This window comes from Nannospalax galili, unplaced genomic scaffold (assembly GCF_000622305.1).
Source record: "Nannospalax galili isolate Female #2095 unplaced genomic scaffold, S.galili_v1.0 scaffold1051, whole genome shotgun sequence".
Lineage (NCBI taxonomy): Eukaryota > Metazoa > Chordata > Mammalia > Rodentia > Spalacidae > Nannospalax > Nannospalax galili.
Window position 1 is genome coordinate 6,859,433 of NW_008331995.1, and position 21,531 is coordinate 6,880,963.

The following is a 21,531-nucleotide window of genomic DNA, read 5'->3' on the forward strand; positions in this document are numbered from 1 at the left end:
CTGCTCTTGCAGAGGACCCGGGTTCAATTCCCAGCACCCATATGGCAGCTATGAACCGTTCTTAACTCCAGTTCCAGGGGATCTGAAGCCCTCTTCTGACCTCTGCGGCATTGCACGACATGGTTGCACTCACATACATGCAGCCAATATACTCATACACATAAAATAAAAATAAAAATAATACATAAAAGTCAATATTAAAAAAAGACACAATCTGAGATTCCTTTTTCAAAAATTAACAACTTTCTGTGGGCCTAGGATAGACCACATGTTTAGCATGCACAAATCCCAGTACAAACCCCTGTCACTCAAAAGAGGACTTCCTGAATGAAGTTTCACTTATTACAAAAGCCAAGTTCATTATAGAAGATCTTAAAAGCAGAAATAAAAATTTTGATATTCATAATGTGATGATACCTCAGATACACCATGAAATATTTTCATCTATTTTTTTAAGTGTACATACTTAGAGGCATCTGCACTTTTTAACAACAAATGAGACCTTACTTTATAGTCTTTAAATGTTTTAAAAAATATTTTATGTGTATGAGTGTTTTGCCTGCATGTGTGTAGGTGCACCTGTGCATGCAATGCCTGTGGAGACCAGAAGAGGGCACTGGATCCCCTGGGACTGGAGTTAAGGACAGTTGTTAACCACCATGTGGGTGCTAGAGACCAAACTGGAGTTTTCTGCAACAGGAGCCAATGCTCTAAACCAGTGAGCCATCTCTCCAGCCCCTTACTTTATATATTTTTTTATTACTTAAAAAAATCAAGTTGTATTTAACATTTACTATTGCTTAATGTTTGCTTATAATATTATTTATTTATTTGTTTATTTTTAGTGTTAATTTTTGAGATAGGATTTCCTTGTGTAGCTCAGGTTGGCCTTTACTTACTGGGTAGAGCAGGCTGGCTTCAAACTTGCAGCAATTTTCCTTCTCCAGCCTCCTGAGTGCTATGCTTATAGGACTATACCACCATGCTCTGCTCTACAATGCCACTTTAGTAACTTCATATCCATCATAATCATGTGGTTTACCATATTTAAAAAATCCACAAGTTGAGCATTTAGGTTTTAAATTTATGGCTAAGCTGGTGTGGTGGTACACACCTTTAATCCCAGCACTTGAGAGGCAGAGGCAGGTGGATCTCTGTGAGATTGAGGCCAGCCAAATCTATACAGTCAGTTCCAGGCCAGCTGTGGATGGATACAGGGAGACCCTACCTCAAGAAAACAAAACAAAGCAAAAATTGTAAAAAGTTAAAAAATAAATTGATGGCTAAACTCGCTGTGATAGGTATCCTTCAGTTAAGTAATTCAACAGTAAAGATTCCTGTAAGTGAAAGAGCTAGCTCAAAGAACAAGATCATCTCAAGCGATTGGGGATGCGGGGATAGCAATTTTTAAGAAAATAATTCCTAGCTATAATTCTTCATTTTGCTGAAATAGCTTTGTTTTCCCCATTATGAGGACCATTTGTTGGGCATTCTCCAGTGGGATTTTCTCAATACCTACAATGTTCTATGTCTGTGCTGTGCAGTGTTGACAGTCACTGGTCACATGGGGCTACTGAGCACTTGATATATGGCTAGCACAACTGAGGAACTGAATATTAAAATTTATTTACTTTTAATGAAATTAGACAAGCATAGCTCTGGTCCCTTGGGTCTCCAGTATTTCAGACTCAAGTTCCTAAATGCTAATCCATAAACTTGAACTAATAGATGACAGTTTTTACCAGTCCCTTACAAATGAAAACTTAACAAAATGTTACTATTCATAAGTCAAACCTCACTCAATCTGAATAATCTTCCTTTCTTATAAGATTAATTTTTACCTTTGCTGAGATGTGGTCCAGCATGTTAGCTAGAATCAAATCTGGAGCTTTAGAGTCTACCTAGGCTCAAATCCTGCCCCCTCCCTCTCCTCCCCCAACCTCCCAGCTTTATCAGATGACGAGCCTAAACAAGTTGCTTGGGGTCTCTGGTCCTCCCCGTACTTGTCTGTAAGGGAAATGATAGCTGCCATAATATTTGGGTTGGGTTGTAGAGAGGACTGAACTTGTAAATACACATTATAATAGTCCACATGGGCTCTGGCACCTAGTTAGGTGCTCAGAGAATGTTCATTTCATCTCATTAATCTTCTTACTACAACAGTGATGCAGATGGGGGATTTTTGGCATTTAGATGTCATATTTTTCATGGACTCACTGCTGATGGTTCGAACATTCTAATTAGGCAAAGTAAACAAGTGGTCAACCTATGTTCAGTTCTAATAAAAAAATATTTATCCATGCATCCAAATCTTGGGAACCACAGTGGTTGTCACCCATGAAAGTTTTGATCTCACTGCCTTGATAATATTTACCTGAGACATTTGAGGGGAAAACAAACCACATTCTCTATTTTAAACATTCAGTTTAAGTCCCATGTTTATTTCCAGGATCAGAAGTCAGCGTTGTCCCTAGGCTGGCACGATGGTATTTAATGATAGTTTCTTTAGACTAAGCCGAAGTTATAAAGTTAAACTTTAGATACTATGCCTGCTAGAGTTTGGGCTTGAAAGTTTCTCAAAGGCCCATGGGTTGAAAGTTTGACCTGTAACCTGGGTTGTTATTGGGTGGTGGTGGAAACTTTATGAGGTAGGGTCAAGTGGGGTGATGTGAGGCCATTGGGGACATTCCCTGAGAGGGGCCATTGGGATTCTGTTCCTTCCTTTCTCTACTCCTCAGTTACCTCGAGGTGAGGAGCTTTGCTCCTACCCCATGCTCCCATCATGATGATCAGCCTCACCACAGGGCCAAAGAGAAGGGGCCACATGATCACGGCCTGAAGCTTCTGAAGCCATGAGCCAAAATAAACCTGTTCTTCCTATATGTTGTTCATTTCAGGTGTTTGGTGTGTTGTGGGAGCTAGCCAACACAGTTCCCCAACACATATCATTAATGGCCTGGAACTTAATACAAATCACATAGATTTTAATACTGAAGCAAGACCTAAGGCCTTTTTCAAAGCCCTTTTAAGAATGCTCCTACTCACTGTCAACCACAAATCTCTGGGTTAGCTTCTCTGCCTCAGTTTTACAATAGAACACCATTCGAAGGGTAAGCGACAAATAAGGGAAAATGTATCACCATTTTGGAGGAAAAAATGTTTTCGGTTCAAGGCATCAGCCTTACTACGACAACCTCTCACCTGGACTGCCTGGTGTCCACAAACTGTTCATTGATGGAGGATTTTCTGAAGTGGAGTCGCTCAATACCAAGAGACTTGGGGGGTAGAATTCTTGGAGAATGAGGTACTGAACTTGGTCGCTGCCCAGCAAGAGTGAAGGAGTCATTGGCTAAAATGAGTCAACAAATTAATGAATAAAGAAAACTAAATGAATACTATACCAACAATTCAAAAAAAAGGGGAAGATCTGATGAACAGTGGGTTCAAGATGACATTGGTAGGAAAGCATGAATTTCAAAAAATTAAGCTTTACAATTTGTACATTAGAAAAAATGGGGATTGGAGAGATGGCGCAGCAGTTAAATACACTGGCCGTTCTTGCAGAGGACCTGGGTTTGAGTCCTAGCACTCAGATGGCGGATTCAACACTTCCTTCTGATCTCTGTAGGGATTGCACAATGTGGGTGCACTTACACATATGCAGCCAATATACTCATACACATAAAATAAAAATAATAAATAAAATATTTTAAAAAATAAACTGAGTTCCCTTCTGAGGTCTGAACCAACTTTTGCCAATTAAGAGGCACCACTCTGTAAGGAACTCACTCTAGCAGAATGGATAGCAGTATAATTTTCAATATGTCTTATTAAAGAAAAACCTCAACTTGCAAAAGGTCCAGGAAATAGGCCAGACTGCTTTTGTTGATCTTTAAAGTTCTTAGGCCTCTAAGGCCACAGGTTCATTCTACTAGTGAATGGCAATGAACAGGACTTACACTGTACCACTGGAGACTTGTTTTGTCTGTCACCAATCCATCTATTGCCAAAGAGGAATGGTAAGTCTGACCAAACTAGAGCTCAAAGCAAGGATTCTAAATGGTGGAATTTCATGCACCACTACGCGGAGATAAATCAGTGGGGGGTAGGTGCAGGGCAGTGGTTTCCTGGAATTCTTCAAATCACATCAGACAGATAGCCAATCAGCTGATTGTACATAAAGGACTACAAGGAAGTGCTCAACTGCTTGATAGGAACCACATTCCATCAGAGAACACACTGAACTAACACGGGTCAATGTAACCCACATTGCTTACCTACGCATGGCAAAATGACACCAAATCTAATTCATAAAATGTGCCTTTCTTCCTAAGGAAAGTCAAGCAAACTCCCACATCTCCAGGAAACAGGGATCCTCAAAGTGTACACTGGTTTCCTATTGTTTTTTGTCTTTTTGAGACTGGGTCTCCCTGTAGCCCAGCTGATCTGGAACTCACTACGTAGGCCAGGCTGGTCTTGATGGTACAGAGATCCACTTGCCTCTGCCTCCCAAGTGCTGGGATCAGAGGTGTGCACCACCACACCTGGCAGTTTCCTGGTTTTGATCTTGGTTTTTCTTATCTGGACACCAGATAAGTAAAATGTCAGTAGTGGAAAAATCTAGGTGAAAGATTCTGCGACTTCTACAATTCTAAGTCTTTAACTACTTTGAAACAAAGTATAAAAATCCTGCAGGACCTTAAAGTCTTTATTCAAGGACTAACTTTCTCATGTGAGGAATTTTTGATTCTCTGAGTACTATGATTTTGATGTCATGTTTTTAATGTTAAGTTAGCCCGAGTAGATGATAATCATATACCTCCTTCCCCAACCATTTGTATAAGTTATTCTACTTCTCCAAAAGGAAACAATACTATTTTGTTTTGATGTCTGCTATACAGGGCCTCTTGTATCTCAGGCTGGCGTAGACACTTTGTAGCAAAGGAAGACCTTGAACTCCTGATCCTCCTGCCTCTAGCTCACAAATTCTGAGACCACAGGTGTGTACCACCACATCTGGTTTATGCAGTGTTGGGGATTGAACTCAGGGCTTCACGAATGCTAGGCAACTGAGCTGCATTCCCTGCTCAAGCTTCACTTAAATTTAAAAGCTCATCTTAGGGACTGAAGAGATGGCTCAGCAGTTAAAAGCACTTGCTGCTCTTCATGGGACCTGAGTTCAGTTCACAGCATCCATGTCAGGTAGTTCACAACTACCTGTAACTCCAGCTCTAGGAGAGCCGACATCCTCTTCTGGCCTCTGCAGGTACCCACACCCATGTGTGATATACTCACACGGACACACACATATAAACAAGAATAAAAATAAAAATAAATCTTTAAAAAATTATCTCAGTACTTCAGAGCAGGCTATATTTTAAAATGGAAAAAGGAGCAACTTACGATCATCATAGGTGGTGGTATCAGACAAAGAGCTACTCTCTGATGGAATTATATCTTCTGTGAATAGAAATAACTGCCTTTAGTATGACAGTGTATGGATACAATTAGAACATGTTCAATGAAGCAATTTTCAATGGAGTGCATCTTATTTTCATTTAGATAAATAAAACTAATTACAGTGCATTAAGAATAATTAGATGTTGTAGGAACCACTGACGTGCTGCTGAAGATAAAAACATCTTACGTATTATACAGATACCACAATGGAGTAGTCATTCTTTAATATCTATAGAGGATCGGTTCTAGGGCCCTCCAAGGATAACAAAATCTAAGGGTGTTCAATTCCCAAACTTCCCTTATACACTTTGAGTCATTTCTACATTACTTATAATTCCTAATATGATATAAATGCATTGTAAATAGTTGTTCTATATTGTTTAAAAAGAATCAAAACAGAAAATATGCACTTTTCAGTACAGAGACTATTTTCCCCACAAATATTTTTGACCTGAGGTTAGTTGAATCTTTAGATGTGTAATTTGAATATACAAAGGGCTGACTGTATTTCTTTTCTCACTCCCTCTCTCCCTTTCTTCTTTTTTGAGACAGGGTCTCATGTAGCCCAGGGTGGCCCTAAACTCTGTGTAGCCAAGGATGACTCTGCTACTTTCACCCCTGCAAGTGCTAAGATTATAGACATACACCACCATGCCTGGTTTTATGTGGTGAAGGGGATGGAACCCAAGGCTTCAAGCATATGAGGTAAGTACTTTATTAACTGGGATACATCCTCAGCTCCAGACTGTATCTCTTAAAATAGAATAGATGTCCACAGAGTTTGGATCTTAAACTAGTTTGCAATGTTTTCTCTACCTTGAAAGAAAACTTGACCTTTTATATTTGTTTTATGGAGCTTGTGAATTGTAGACATTACCACTTTACTTCTATTTACAGACCGTCGACAACATTCCTGTTCTCAATTTTGACAATTCAAAATGTCTGCAAATATCATCAAATATTTCTGGGGGGTAGAGGGGAAGATTATCCCTATTTAAGAAGCACTGAATAGGAGGACCTATAAGCTATAAGACCTTGGGCAAATAACTTCATCTCAATAAGCACTGTCTGGCTCTGCACTACAATGGGGCTAGCTGGTACCTATCGGGGAGGTAAGCCATTTAATGAACTGATGATGGGACAGTCTTAGCAAATGACAAATGCTAGATAAATACCAACTATATTTCTTACTTTCATAAGCCATGCATGACAGTCTGATTAGAAACAACAGTGATACTGCTCTGAGCATATCGGGTGCCTATCCAATATTAAATGACATATTTGGTAGAAAGAGACAGCTCAGATACATTATGCTTTTGCAAATCATTCCATATTCAGTGTTAACAGTTTTGGTGGTAGGTTCTAGCCAAATACAGCACCTCAGTATAACTTTCAAAGCCATTCTGAAGCAAATCTCTCTCCATCCAATCTCAAATGCTAATCTTTGTCAGAGCCAGGAGGATGCTCCCTTAATTAGATGCACAATGGAGCTTGAAGGCGAGGTGCCAGTACAGTCAGCTGTCCAGCACACTTAAAAAAAAATGTATCTATCCACTATATGCTTAACCAGTGACACCATCTGCTGCCCAAATGTCAGCCACTGAACACTTGAGTCTAGCATAGTCTGAGCATGAATGGGCTGTGACAAATGGCCATGAACATTAGGCACACTGTTAATCACCCATCTCTGTTGGTACAGAATGGAATCACCACCAAGCCAACTGGATCACACATTTAGAAGCATAGTCAAATTCTCCAGCTGTCGTAGACTAATGTTTGTGTATTGATGTTTGTCCATTCATTCTCCAAAGTCTTATCTTTGCAGTATTATGAATCACAGGCCTTAAGCCTGAGTCTACTCTAAACCCAGTTACCATGGTTCATCAAATCCAAGATATATAATTATGCTCCAGGGAAAAAAGTAAGTTATTGCCAATTATGATTGTAGCATACCATCCAGGCTAACTCTTCCAAATTCTCAGATGTCAACACATAAAAGGGGAGGGAATCTTAGATTTAAAGAAATAAAATCACATTTCAATCAATGATCAAGTCTTAAAAACCATACCAATATCTGCATAAGGCCAATTAGACTTAAAATCTACCTGACTGAGACTTCTCACTTTCCTTTTTTTCTGTATATGAAAGTCTATATAGATGCATGATGTCAAAAATCTTGGAAACAGAAGAAAATCACCACATTTGAAATTCCATGGCTATTAGTACTTTGAAATATTTCTTAATCGGCCTCTTTGTGTACATGTTTGTACATGTTAGCATCACCCTGTACCTTGTATCTTGTTCTTCTGCATTCCGTGTCCTATCATGACCATTTACCTACCTTTAAATAGTCTCCTGAAATGCACTAACTGTAAGAGTTCCCCTCTATTCACGCATGCAGGAATAGGTTCTTGAGAAAATGCAGGGTCTGCCACATTAAGTTCTATGTATAAAATTCAACATTCTTAAAAGCCTGCACTGTCAAAATTATTTTGGGTAGTGATATCAGTCCATTTACTCTACTTTATCATGAACCAATATTGCTATGAAAACTTCTATCCTGAGAGTTAAAGCGATGCCATTGTATAGGGCTGCAGCAGTGTCTATCACTGAACCCGATAGTTTGTATATCTAGGAGACTGAAAATCCTTTACCCTAAGACACCTACTTTTGATCTTGTTTGTTCTGTCTTTCACCAAGTGAGCAAGTTGAGGAATACTATCATCAAGAGGACTGAGTGCAGGGCTCACAGAAATCTTGCATCTTACTAACCTGGTACCATAACAGCTGCTTTCTGGCTGGGTTTCTTCCCACATCGGATTCGGTATTCGTTGATCGCATTTTCGATCTCCTGAAGCCTTTTTACCGCATCTGTGTAATCTTGCCTCCGCTTTTTCTTCACAGTTTTACAAAGGTCTGGCTCATTGGCAAGTTTCTTTGCAGCTTCAACTAGCTTTTGCTGTATTAGGAAATTGCTCTCCAGTTCTTGTAAAGCCGGGTCCTGCATTCAGACAAGGATACTGCCTTATGTTTATGGACATATATAGTCACTCTTTCATGCATTGGATCATAAAGAAAAATTCTTGTAAATTCTTGAATAATATACTCTTTGGGAATAAAGTTGTCTACATTTTAGTATATAAACATCCTCAAATACTAAGAAAACAAGACATCGCTTGGCACATGTTAACTTGAACGTCTCATGATCTGTCCTCTTTCTCTTTTTAAAAAGGACTTGTTTATTTATTTTTATTTTAAGTGTATAAGTGGCTTGCCTGCATGTATGTAAGTGGAGGCATCAGATCCCCTGGAACTGAAGTTACAGACAGTTGTCAGCCACCATATATTGGTGTTGATAACAACCTGGTTCCTCTGCAAGAGTAGCCAAAGCTCTTAACTGCTGAGCCATCTCTCCAGCCCCTTCCTTTTTCCTTTTCAAGGAAGGAAAAGACCTTTTACTCATTACCTTGGTTGGGTTAAGACAGGTTTTCAAAGAGAAATTCTAACCTGTGACTCATAGGTGCAGAATGTTACATTCTGATATGGAACTCCAGAGACACTGACTTGGGCTTGACCACCCTTTCTGGTTGGTCCTGGCTGCATGACTGAATATGCTACTCATCTATAAGCTTTTAATGCTTTAGTTTCCTTCATTTGTAAAAGGAAGAAAGTACTTACTTTATACACATGTGCTGAAGATTAAATAAATAAAATAACGTGTGTTGCTTAGGTCAGAGTTGGGTGCACAGGCAGGAGGCACTCAGTAAATATCAAAACTAGCTCTATTACGAATGGAAACACCTACTATTTTCTAAAGCTAAGATGTTTAAATTTCTATAAGAAACACACAGTGAGTCGTATTGGCATAATTACATATGCTATGCAATTAAGAAAGCATGCACTCTGTGGGCCACCAACTTTTTTAACTTAATTATGTTGAATGCCGTTATATGAGTTATCTCATTTAATATTCACTACACCCTTCAGGGGGAAGTTCCATTTTTATTTCCACTTTACAGATGAAGAAATTGAGACACAAAAAGAGAAAACTGAAACTTTAGGAAGACAAAAGTATTTGCTGAAGGCCACTTTGTTTTAAAGTGAAAGAATCCAAAGCTAATATTCATTTTTAATCTCTGTAACACCATATCTCAACTTACACAGGGTTCAGGTAGTGCTGTCTATAATCTGGGGAACAAGAGGGCAAGAAAGAAACTCAATTTTGATCAGAGTGGTCTACACTATCCATTTTCACTGCTTAAAGAGAATCCCACAGTATCGAGTGAAAAGGCAAAGGTGTAGGTGGAGAATACCAAACAGATAGATGGCTTTTCTATCTTGTCCTCACAGGACAGCTCAAAGCAGGCTTCGTACCTCCTCAGTAGGCAACAAGTTGTCATCTAACTTGAACGCAGTCCCCACTCGCCTCCTGACCTGAGGGGGCTTCTCGCCTATGTTCAGTGGATACTCCTTTGGCATTTTGCCAGTGAGCTCCTGTAAAACAGGACAGGGTCATGAGCAGATAATGGACACAGGCCACAGCAACCCAACACAAGTGCCCAGGAAGGCCAAGGCCACTCACAGCCTCACGCAGACAGATCTTCTTCAGCTCCTCCACTTTCTTCAGGAGTTTTTCTTGCAACATTTTCTCCTTCTTCTTGAGTTCTAGGATTTTCTCCCGCTTTTGCTCCTCACCAGCTTCTGAGTCTTGAGAACCTGGAGTTGGAGGAAGGGCGGCGAGGTTTACACAAGGCCCGTTTCCTTCCTTGCAAAAGGACAAAGGACTGTGAAGGCAAGCTGATATTTAGTCCTAGCTTTCTTTCTTTTCTCCTTGTTTCTAAACATAATGAAAGGAAACTGGAGAACATTTTCACATACTTTCAGGCAGCAAAAAGAGCCTGGAAAGAGAATGTGCCTTCTGTACACTGTAGCTAGTATCTTAGAAGCCATGATAAAATGCTTTATGGTCCAGGCACATACAAAGAAAATTTCATTTTTCTAAGGAAGAGTAGAGGAAGATGAGCTCTAAGATGGTCCCATCCAGTGTTCCTTTAGAGGGTAAGCAAGAAAGATAATGGATGTTCTGTGCAAAGGAAGCTTATGCTGCTGCTTCAGAACCACAAGCTGAGAAGGATCTAGATGAGAGAAGTCACATTAGCCAAGCTCCATAGACTTAGTGATAAGAGACTCCAGAAATCCCACAGAGGGAGGACTGGGCACAGCAACTACATTTTGTGATGCAGCACTTGTAATCATGTTTATAGTCTATACAGAATTTAACAAATACAAAACAAATATTGGGAGAAGTTGGCAAAATTTATGGGGTGCAAACCTCTTGTCAAGACAGCCTTAGGTACTCAGTATCTTTGCATCTCATGTTGCCTATACGGCCTAACCATGTACAATTGAACTTTATGTTCTTGAAAAATAGTTTAAAGCTGGGCGCGGTGGTGTATGCCTTCAATCTCAGCACTCATGGGGGCAGAAGCAGGCAGTTCTCTATGAGTTCCTATCCAGCCTGCTCTACACATAGTGAGTTCCAAACTAACCAGGGGTACATAGTGATACCCTGTCTCAAAACAAATAAAAATAAAAACAGTTTTAAATGGTACTCAAAGCTGTTGCACACTGTATGTTGTAGGTTTTGATCTGTATTAATTCAACAGCAAACCTAAAAATTTTGTAGCCACTTTTGAAAGAGATGCATCTTTGCTCTGGAAACTGTTATTGAGTATGTTAAAGCTGTAATGAAATGCTTCTTCTAAAAAAAAAAAAAAATTGTCCTCAAAAGATACATTTGGAAATGGTTTAGAACAAATAAAAACAAACAAAAAAATTTAAAAAAAGAAAATAAGAAGGAATCCCATGAAGCACCTGAGGAGATTAAGCTGCCGTTGCTTGCCATGATGAACTGACTTTTTGCCTCCAGGGTCACCAGTTTGCAGACCCTTTGTGTTCCTGTCTCGGTTAAATCCATTGCTATATCATCTAAGCTTCTGGCTGAGGGTATTTTTGCCTATGAAATACATAACATTGAAATGGAATTAGCACAGTTAAACAAATTTTAAATAAATACAATGATAAAGTTACTATGCAATTAAAAAAAAGTCACCACAGAGGACAATTTAGAATCTTTAAAATGACACTTTAGAAATAACACAAGACTTTAATTTTGCATCTAAAAGGTTTCAGTAAGAATGTACTATTCAGTCACTAACTTTAAATGCCACCAGCAACATCACCAATGTAGGTACATATGCGTGCCAATCTCATAACTTTTAAATCAGCTATATACACTGCCCATCTTTTAAATGCATGAAAAACTAAAACAGTTGGTAGCAATGCTAAAAAATGAATGCACTTGCATGTTTTCTGAGAACAGAAAGCAAAAGGACTGGAGCTGATCCAGCAAGGGAACACATTCAGTTACTTACTTTGCTCTGCTTCCGGTCCAGGTAGAACTGATGTTGACTAATGGCCATTACCCAGATGGACTTGATAAGAGATGAGTTCGCATACCAGGTTTGCACAAACAGGCCGCTCTGCCCAAAGGTTCTTCTAGACACTGAGATCCTAAAAGATGAAGTAAACCACTTGACTTATTCATCCTTGGGCCAGCAACACATGGCATGTGCCCACCAAGCAACTAAGCATCTTCTTCCTAATTGTCTCTCAGATGCACAGACTGAGCCTGACTGGGGCTGAGTTTTTGATGTTGTCTTTTTGTAACAAATTACTCAGACCTAAGCAAGCTCTGTATAAACTCACACAAACTCAAAAGTGGATAAGGAACTATTTGAAGCAGAAGCTGTAATAAAAATATTTAGGTAGAAACCTCCAAGAAGTAGAATTACCCTAAGCGATAAAGGATAAAGGTGATGATTTAAAGACATAGCCACCAGACCTGAGGGATTGGTGCCTGCCCTGAGGTGAAGAGAGAACATCTCTGACCTTTGAGGATTTTCCCTTCTATGATAGTAGCAGGAGATAAACATGATGATCCTGGGTAAGGGACTGGAGAGATGGCTCAGAGGTTAAGAGCACTGGCTGCTCTTGCAGAGGACCAGGGTTCAGTTTCCAACACCCACATGGTGGCTGACAACCACCTGTAACTGCAGTTCCACAGGGTCCAACACCCTCTTCTAGCCTCCCGTGGTCACTGCATGATGTGGATGCATTTACATTCATGCAGGTAAAACATTCATAAACATGAAATAAAAATAATTTTTTAAATGATACTTGTTAAAAATATGCGAGTCCCACAATGGTCCAGACTGCTGCTTGTGCACAAATTAAAAAGGGAAGAATTCTGGGAGGAGAGTGAGCACAAGAGAGGTAGGGAGAGAGTGAGAGGGAGGAGGGAGGGAGAAGGAAGGGGGCGTGAGACAGCCAGGCACTCAGTGTTGTGCTTGTGGGGGGGCACCAATGTTCTCTGTAGGAATTGGTTAATCTCCTTGGGTCATCTTTTATCTTTTTGTCACAGCCATTTCCTCCCACCCCTCTGACCTCCAAACACTCATTATCTGGGGACTGAAAAGTTACCACTGATTAAGAAGCACTTGGAGAACCTACATCCTAACCTGCATTCATGAGAATAACTGTTGTTTTTAAGAACCCAGGAACATTCAAATTAAAAATAGCAAAGGATCTGAATAGATAATTCTCTTTAGAAGTTAAAAAGTTAAGAAACCCATGCAAAGAGGCTCTGGCCATCATTAGTCCTGAAGGAAAGTGTAGATCAAACCACCATGAGATGACTCCATCACAACCACTAGGATGGCTTTAAAACACACACTTTGTACCCCCTGGTAGGGCTACCATGCTCCAGTGGATGGTTCACACCCATGAGTATATGGGTAGCACAAATTGGAATCAGTGGGTTATATATATTTAAAAAAGAGAACATGAAATTAGGAAGGGTAGAGGTGGGGGTGGATCTGGCATGAGGTGGGGGAAGGATTGATGGTGAAAACAATCAAAATATATTGTATATATGAAGTTCTCAAAAATAATAAAATACTGGGGCTGGAGAGATGGCTTATCGGTTAAGAACACTAGTTGTTCTTGCAGAAAACCCAGGTTCGAGTCCCAGCACCCACACGGCAGCTAACAACTGTCCTAACTCCAGTTCCAGGGAATCTGACAGCCTCCTCTGTCCTCCATGGGCATTGCACAACACAGGTGCACTTACCTACATGCAGGCAATACACGTATACACATAAAATAAAAATAATGAAATATTTTTTTAAAAAATACTGTATTTTAAAAAGAATAATACGCGTAAATATTTAAAAAAAAAGTCATGCATTTTTAACCCCCTCCCCCAAAAAAATTTAAAACAAGTGTTAGTGAGCATGTGCAAAAACTGGAAACATATCACTAGTGGGAATGTTAAGTGGCCCAGGACTTTGGAAGTCTGACAGTTTCCCTAAAGGTTAAACACAGTTAACCCTTTGACTTCCATGATTCTACTCTGAGGTAAATGTTCAAGAGAAATGAAAGTAAACACAAAAACCTATACACTGATATTCATAGCACTACTATTCAAACAAGACTCTAAATGAACCTAACCTTCGTGGATCGTGCACCTCAACAGCAAATTTCTTCTCACGAAAATATAAGTTTTCCAGCTGCTTCCATTGAAATAACTAAAATAAAGAAAACAGGAAAGGCACATAGCTTTAAATACTATTATTTTTAGGAAGTCTATATATCAGCCTCATCACCACACGATTTTAAGTTCCCATGGAGGTACACAGACAAGGTCAAGCACAAATAAGTGATTCATTAACTTTTTTATAAATCAGCTATAACCTGAAAGCATCTTAGTCCTTCTTCTGACAGCAATATTTACCTAGTAAACCTCATCTCACCAATAAATCTTCTTTGAACAATGAAACCCAACATCTCAGAGAGAACATGCAGTGCTCTTTCTCCCCTGACTCCAGGTACAACAGGAAACCGGCATTGATTCCGGTAAGCATAAACCTTGCATTCAAAGATGCTGACTTCGTATTTAAATAGAAAGCCACTCAAAAGCATGGTTCAGTAATGATCAGAGATTACATTTCAAAGAATGCAAAATGAAAGTAAAAGAGATTCCCATGCTGAGGTGAGTCTCAGAGAAGAGGTTGTGGCTCACTTAGTGAGTTCCCCTAAGTGACAAGTCAAGCACCAGGAATCGGCCAAAGCTGGAGTCCAGGTGAGGGTTGACTGTTCTCTAACTTTCTCAAGTTATAAGGGTTTGGTACAGAGGTCCTAGCCTCTATCTTCATCCTGTTCACGTTCTGATACTGGACTTAGTGTGATTCTCCAGTTAGATGAAGATACCAACTTTGTTAGAAATGTACATCTAAAATCTAAAAAAATTTATAAAACCCTGTGCATTCACAGGACTGAGTGTGTCTGGCTGTCTTTCTCAACCCCTTCATTAGGTCTTGGACGAGTGCAGGCTTTACAAGCTCTCATCTTGGATTTGACGAGTCCTCAGCTCTGTCCTCAGAGAGGACTTGATGCTGAAGAAAATAACTACAAGCAACTTCAATCCATTACTAGACTCTACTTTAAAATGATGCTCAAAGAATCTTAAAGGAACACTTTCAGTTGTCTAAGAAGCATTGCTTTGCACTACACAGTCAGCAAAACCATTTCCTGAAGGGACAGAACAGGTGCGTTTTTAGAAGTGTGGCCCCCACGGAAACCAATGGGCTGAGCCACAGGTTTGTAAGAGACACAATGTTCAGGTGACCCTCAGTACCAAGCCACACAACAAGTGAGCACACACCAAGGACACAGCCCTGCATGCTCCCCCCACACAGCTGTCTGCAACTGCCCCACTGGCCAGGGTTCAAAGAGGAATTAGGAAACACATAAAGCTACATACCGACGTCCTACAGTATCTGTGGACTGGAGGTGGTCATTTCTTTCAATCCAGTGGTCCCCCAAATGCTTCAAAAACATGGGAGGAAGTCCCAAGTTCTGTCCACCTCCCCAGTCCAAGACGGCAGCTCCCGTACCTTCTCTTCTGAGTCAAGTTTCATAAGACATTTAGGTGTAACTCAGTTTCATAAACTGAGCCTCCCACGGCTGACACACCACTGACATCAGTCACTCTGCAGAGGGACGCCTCCCCAGCGCACTCTTTCCTCCCATCCCGGAGAGGAGGGCCAAGTTCTCCCAGAAAGATTTTTCCCAGAAGAGCCGCTTTTCTAAAATGGGGCAGCCAGGACTCCCAAGGTGCTTCCAGGGAGGTGAGCCGGCTTTGAATGCAGCACGAATTTCACCCCAGGCTGTTTTAGGAAAACCTTTTTACCTAGGTCTACTCACTCCGCACATGAACAGGTTCAACCGGAAGAGTCAGAAAGCAGCCAGGCTGTTTTCCTTTGCGTCCATTCCCACACACACAAAACCAAGGCTCCACTTGAAACTGGATCTCTGAGTGCCACGCCGCCTCCCCCACTTATCAGTTACAAATGGGAAATGCCAGTGCCTTTGACTTCATTCAGCCTGCGCAGGGCAGAGAGCAAGCAGGCTCCCAGCAAAGAAAAACCCTCCTTAAAAAGATGAAGGGCTTCAACTTATTTGGAGAATTGCAAATAATTACATGGTAACTGGATTTGCAAAAAAAGTGATGGGAACCAGAGAGGGCTTATAAGTTTCAGAAGAGCTTCCCATCTCCCCTGCCAGATCTTTAAAGTTTATGCAAAATGGAACAGTATAAAAGTGGGCTGGAAGGACACAAACTGAACTCTTTATCAGATGGATTCTGCGTAGGCTGTAGAGATTGTAAATGGAACGGAAAACTTCAGCTTGACCAGCAACATTTCTTTTTAACACAAATTAAGATACAGTAACAAATTCCATAGTGTTAGTCACTGTTGATGTAAGTCGTTGCTTCTGTTGTCATAATTCTTAGAACTCCTATCTCAGAATTTAGTCCCAAATTGAAACAATACCTGTTTCACAAAATTAAAAGAATGAAAATTTACACAAAATGAACACTAGTCCAACTGTTCGGAGCCACCTGGCAGTGTTTAGGGAGGTCCCTTCAGAAATTTCACTTGCTTATCACTGTTTATCAGTGTTTACAGTTACTACAAACAGAGTAGCAGTACTTGTAGATGTAAGATAGTTTTGTTTGATTTTTTTTCTTTTCTTGAAATGTCTGCAATCGTTCTTCAAGTGTACTTTGAAATTGCGTGCTTGATTTCAGGAGGTAGGATGGGCTCTGAAACGGCCAGTGGAGGGGGGTAGAGCTCATCCAGAAGACCCTGGAGGGCATATAGCAGGTGGCTGAGCTTGGTAGAGTCCCCTCCCGCCACTTCTTCCAGTGCATAGTTTAAAGGATAGATCAGAGAGGTTCCCTCTGGCCAAATTCATGTGGAAATTTCAGAGGGGGAAAAGAGAAAGGGGAAACTCTTTAAGGGAATATACACCAGGCAACTTGAATTATTTTGAACACTTCCTTGGGAAAATAGTGTTTCAAACACATAGTAAGGAATACTCTTTTAGTCCCCCAAAGATAAAGATGGCCAGGGAATCAGTCTTCATTTGAAGAAAAGATCGAAGTTCAAAGGGAGGCAGAGTGTGCTTCCTATTTGGAAAATTGTTATGCATGGTCTTACAGGTTAAGACTATTATGCATTACACATACAAACACACTTGTAATTTTTCTACTAAAACAGAAAAAAATAATTTAAGTTAGTCCCACTCTTGAAGATTTTAAAGAAAGAAGAAAAAAGAAAAGGGACATTATTTGTTTTTAACAGACTTAAGCCTACATTTATTTATTTATTTATTTATTTATTTATTTATTTATTGAGATGGGGGGGTATCTCATCATACTATGTAGCCCTACCTGGGTTGGAGCTTGCTATGTAGACCAGGCTGGCCTCAAACTCACAGAGATCCACCTGCCTCTGCCTCCCAAGTGCTGGGACTGAAATGTTTCCTAATAGCAATCATGAATCCCTGTTTATTGCTGCGTGGCACTCACTAGAAACTATGTGTTTGAGGATTTGTTGTTTCTAGAATTGATGCTGCTAGTTGCAGAAAGGGTGAAAATAAGTCTATCCACTAGGCCTTCCTACTTTAGACTCACTTAGAATGATGAGTTGAGCCCTTTGAAACCAACAAAGCAAAGGAAGCAGATAGTGGTTCATAGATAGACGGCCATCTTGGGTTGCTTTGATATTGCAATAAAAAATAAATTAAAAGATATGCCAAAAATTTATTGCAATAAATAAAAAGATACAACAGAAAAAAAAGAGGAGGAACAGCATAAATAATATCAACAAAGGTATAATCAAGACATCACAGTAGAAAAGGGCATGTCTTCAGCTCATCTTTTCTAAAAACAAGGAAGGGTCAAGGATTTACACATGGACACAGAAAAGCATGGTGGTATCAAAGACTATTTTGTAAATGAACTTGTGTAAAATACTGCTTCCAGGACAGCTGGGGCTACGGGGAGACCCTGTCTCAAAAAGACAAAAAACAAAACAAAACAAAAACAAAACAAAACAAAAAAACAAACAAAAAACAAAACTGCTTTCTGAAGAAATGTCTCTATCCTTAGGTATAAAAGAAACTGATGACTTTAGAAAAATTTGCCACTTCACAATACCTTATACAATGAAAAGAATGTCTTGAATACTTAAGGCATTTTTAAAAATCAATAGCTGATATTCAGTTAGATCCCACTCAGTTATACACACTTAAAAAACTGGATGAAGGGACTGGAGAGATGACTCAACTGTTAAGAGCACTGGCTGCTCTTGCAGAGGACTTGGGTTTGGTTTCCAGGACCCACATGGTAGCTAACAACCTTTTGTATATCCAATTCCAGAAGATCTGATGCCCTCTTCTGGCCCCTGTAGACATTTCACACAGGGGTACACTTACGTGCAGGCAAGAAATTCACATACACAACATAAAAATAAATAATTTTTTTTTAACTAGATGAAATCACCTCATCCCCATCTCTACCCTGTTACAAAGATTCCTAAATATCTGAGACTATTGTCAAATGTAAAGAGAGAAAATAAAGCAGGACCCATGTATACTTACTGCTTTTGGATTCATTCCTTTTCAATCAACAGTACTTTTTTGAGTACTTTGTATGGGTGATGTCCTGTTCTTGTTGGTCCCATCCCTCATAGTGCCTAAAGTAACCATGCCAGCCTCCTGAAGTTTTTATCTAATACCACTACTTAGAGTTGTACTGATTGGCTAGACATCTAACTTTCCTGAGCCTCAGTTTCCTTTTCTGAAAAATGGACCAACAATCTCTGTCTCCAAAGCTTGTCCAAATACAAGATTAAGTTTGCAGAACACTCTTCCCAGGATATACATTCAGTGAGTGTTACGTGTTATGAAGGACTCTCTGTAGACTTCTCTACTTTTTATCAAATGGGCAACAGCCATTCAAGAGCAGAAACAGAGCTGGAAACAGCTATCTGGCCCCCACATCTGTCTTTCCACTAAGAGGAAACAGCTCAGTTATTCTGTTGACATAGCTGTGTCATCAGGTCTCTAACTTCCAGAGTCTCAGGCACTATAAACCAGGCTGGGCTGCATGTGTTGATCTCCTGGGTGGTTTCCTGATACACCCAGAGGTAGGAAATCTGTTCCCTGTCCTGTACGAAGAGGTCACAAATGAGAAAGATGGGGGTGGGACACCAGCTTGCCCCACAGGCAGACAGGGCAGTGAGCTCCCTTCTGTCTGGAGTAGCCAGGCAAGAAGGAATGTGCCCCAGCATGCACAGGAATGTTGGGAAACGTGCTGCCCTGGGTAGGGGACTGCCATCAGGGTTATAAGACACAGAGAAAATCTGGGACAGAAAGGATGCAGGTCCCTTTTAAATCTTGACAAACTGCAAGTAGGTTTGATACTAAGCTAGGACAGCGAAAGACAGGAAAGTCACAGGAGAGGGGCCTTTTTATTGCCCTTGGAAGTTAATCATTTAGCTGCAAATTCACCTGGAAATGATTAAATTCAGGATAGTCACAGCCAAGGTACATCAAACAATGAGTCACTCAGGTAAGGTGATTCCCCAGTGTGACGTGAAGCACGACAAATCAGGCACTATTGATTTGTTCTCTTTCATGTTAACAGGCTATACTGACTGAGTTAACACACTGTTCTGGAGTACCCAAACTAGATGTATCCTGTTTTCCCAACAACCAGGTGCAAAAGCACTATGTACAGCCGCCTCCTGACAAGGAGAAAACAGGCTCACAGACGTGCAAATACATTGATCATGTCACCCAGTCAAACAATGAGAGATACGGAACTCACACACAGCCACAGTCAGTCTCCAAAACCCCCAGCAGTGCACCATAGCATCTCATTCTGCTTTTCTTAGTTGGGAAGAATGCTACAAAGGATTTGTTATATTTTCAACAGAAAAGAGAGACACAGGCAATAAAAAAGGAGTACTATTCCATTATAGTTCAGATTAAAAGAAAAGAGTGAACAAGCATGGCAGCCATTGCAGGGTCAGACTGAATCCCTTCAATTTTCTCTTTTCCAACAGGATCTTGTTTTACAAAAGTAGCCCAGGCTGACTTGGAACTTACTACTCTGTAGCCCAGACTGGTCACAAACTCATGTTGATCCTTCTGCTTCAGTCTCCTGAGTGTTGGGATTATAGTTGTACATCTTGCCCAGCATGTCCGTCAACTTCACTTAATAGTGGTTTGCAACTCATGATGACTTTGCAGTACTCCTTACCTCCACCCGACCCCTGGGACATGTGGTGAAGGCAGGAGATGTGGCTGGTGTTTACACGGGAGAGAAGGAGGCTGCTAGTGCCCAGCACATATATGGTGCCATATCTTCTGTGCACAGGATACCTCACATGCCAAAGGAAATACCAGTTGAGCTGAGGTTGAGGGATACAGACTTAGGGGATAATATCTGGTTCTATATCTAGGTTTTGTGAGTTAGGATATGTCAAGAAAAGGATTTTTTTTTCTCTCTCTAAAATAAGAGGGTTTAGATTTCTGTTTCTTTCAATTAGATAATGCTTTTTAGGAACTTTTGTTCCTTCTAAGTACAAATGTTAACCTGCCAGAGGAACATAAAATGCCTAATCAGACTGATGGGGTTCTAAAAAGACTGTCAACTGTAGTATAGTTTCATAACAGCCGAATAGTACACACTCAAGAGATTGAAATTTACTTTCTTCAGATGTGATCTCATAGTTATATAGACATAAAATGTCACATCTTAAATGCCACCAGCTGTTGGCTATTTGCAAAAAAAAAAAAAAAAAAAAAAAAAAAAAAAAAAAAAAACAAAGCTTAGATAAAAAAGTTCTGAGTGTTAGGAAGTGTGTCATATAAAAACCCGATGTGTAAACGGATGTCATCTCACCAAGTTTCCTCTGTGGCCAAGCCTCTAACCTCCCAGGGCTGAGCCAGTGACTTCCTGTTGGAAGTTGTACCAGTGCACACAGGGCATGCGTGTAAGACAACCAGGCTTGACCTGTTGCTCCTAGGTGTCACCACAGCTGACTGGGATGTTTACAACTGCTGTCCCTTCTTATGTGTAGGTCCCTAGTCAGTTATTAAATCTTTTCAATAAAATCACTGATTCTGGAGGCTGGAGAGATGGTTCAGTGGTTAAGAGTACTTGATGATCTTTCAGAGGATCTGGGTTTAGCTCCCAGTAACCACATGGTGGCTAACAACCATCTTTATGTAATTCCAGTTCCAAGGGATCCATCCTCCTCCTCTGGTCTCTAAAGGCTCTGCACGCATGTGATGCACTTATATACAAGATATACATAAATCTTTAAAAAATCCCTAATTCTGAATATAGTCTTTCTTTCCACATGGACTGGCATGTTCTTGATGGCAAGGGCTAAGTGGCTTTTTCCTTAAATGAAGGAAATAAGGTACTAGGTAGAGCTCAGAGCCCTTGCAAAAGCAATAGACTCAATACATGTCTTTCTTAGAAAAATATATAATCAAGCACAATGTAGTCTATACTTAGTAATTTGTAAGGACAGATGTATTTGATATTTTTAGCATCTCAGTAAAACCCTGCTACTGGAAAAAAAAAAG

The 21,531-nt window shown here is 40.2% G+C and overlaps 1 protein-coding gene across 2 annotated transcripts in view; it reads right to left on the reverse strand.

Annotated features, from left to right (window-relative positions):
• Frmd4b (FERM domain containing 4B) overlaps window positions 1-21,531 on the reverse strand; it is a 372,580-nt gene that overhangs the window by 12,899 nt on the left and 338,150 nt on the right. For both annotated transcript variants that reach the window (XM_017796628.2, XM_008827145.3), the window contains 8 exons: window positions 14,032-14,108; window positions 11,895-12,033; window positions 11,335-11,476; window positions 10,043-10,176; window positions 9,835-9,954; window positions 8,233-8,461; window positions 5,404-5,460; window positions 3,202-3,349 (listed from right to left, as the gene is read on the reverse strand). In XM_017796628.2, the coding sequence (XP_017652117.1) occupies window positions 3,202-3,349; window positions 5,404-5,460; window positions 8,233-8,461; window positions 9,835-9,954; window positions 10,043-10,176; window positions 11,335-11,476; window positions 11,895-12,033; window positions 14,032-14,108 (1,046 nt within the window). The remainder of the gene's footprint in view (window positions 1-3,201; window positions 3,350-5,403; window positions 5,461-8,232; window positions 8,462-9,834; window positions 9,955-10,042; window positions 10,177-11,334; window positions 11,477-11,894; window positions 12,034-14,031; window positions 14,109-21,531) is intronic.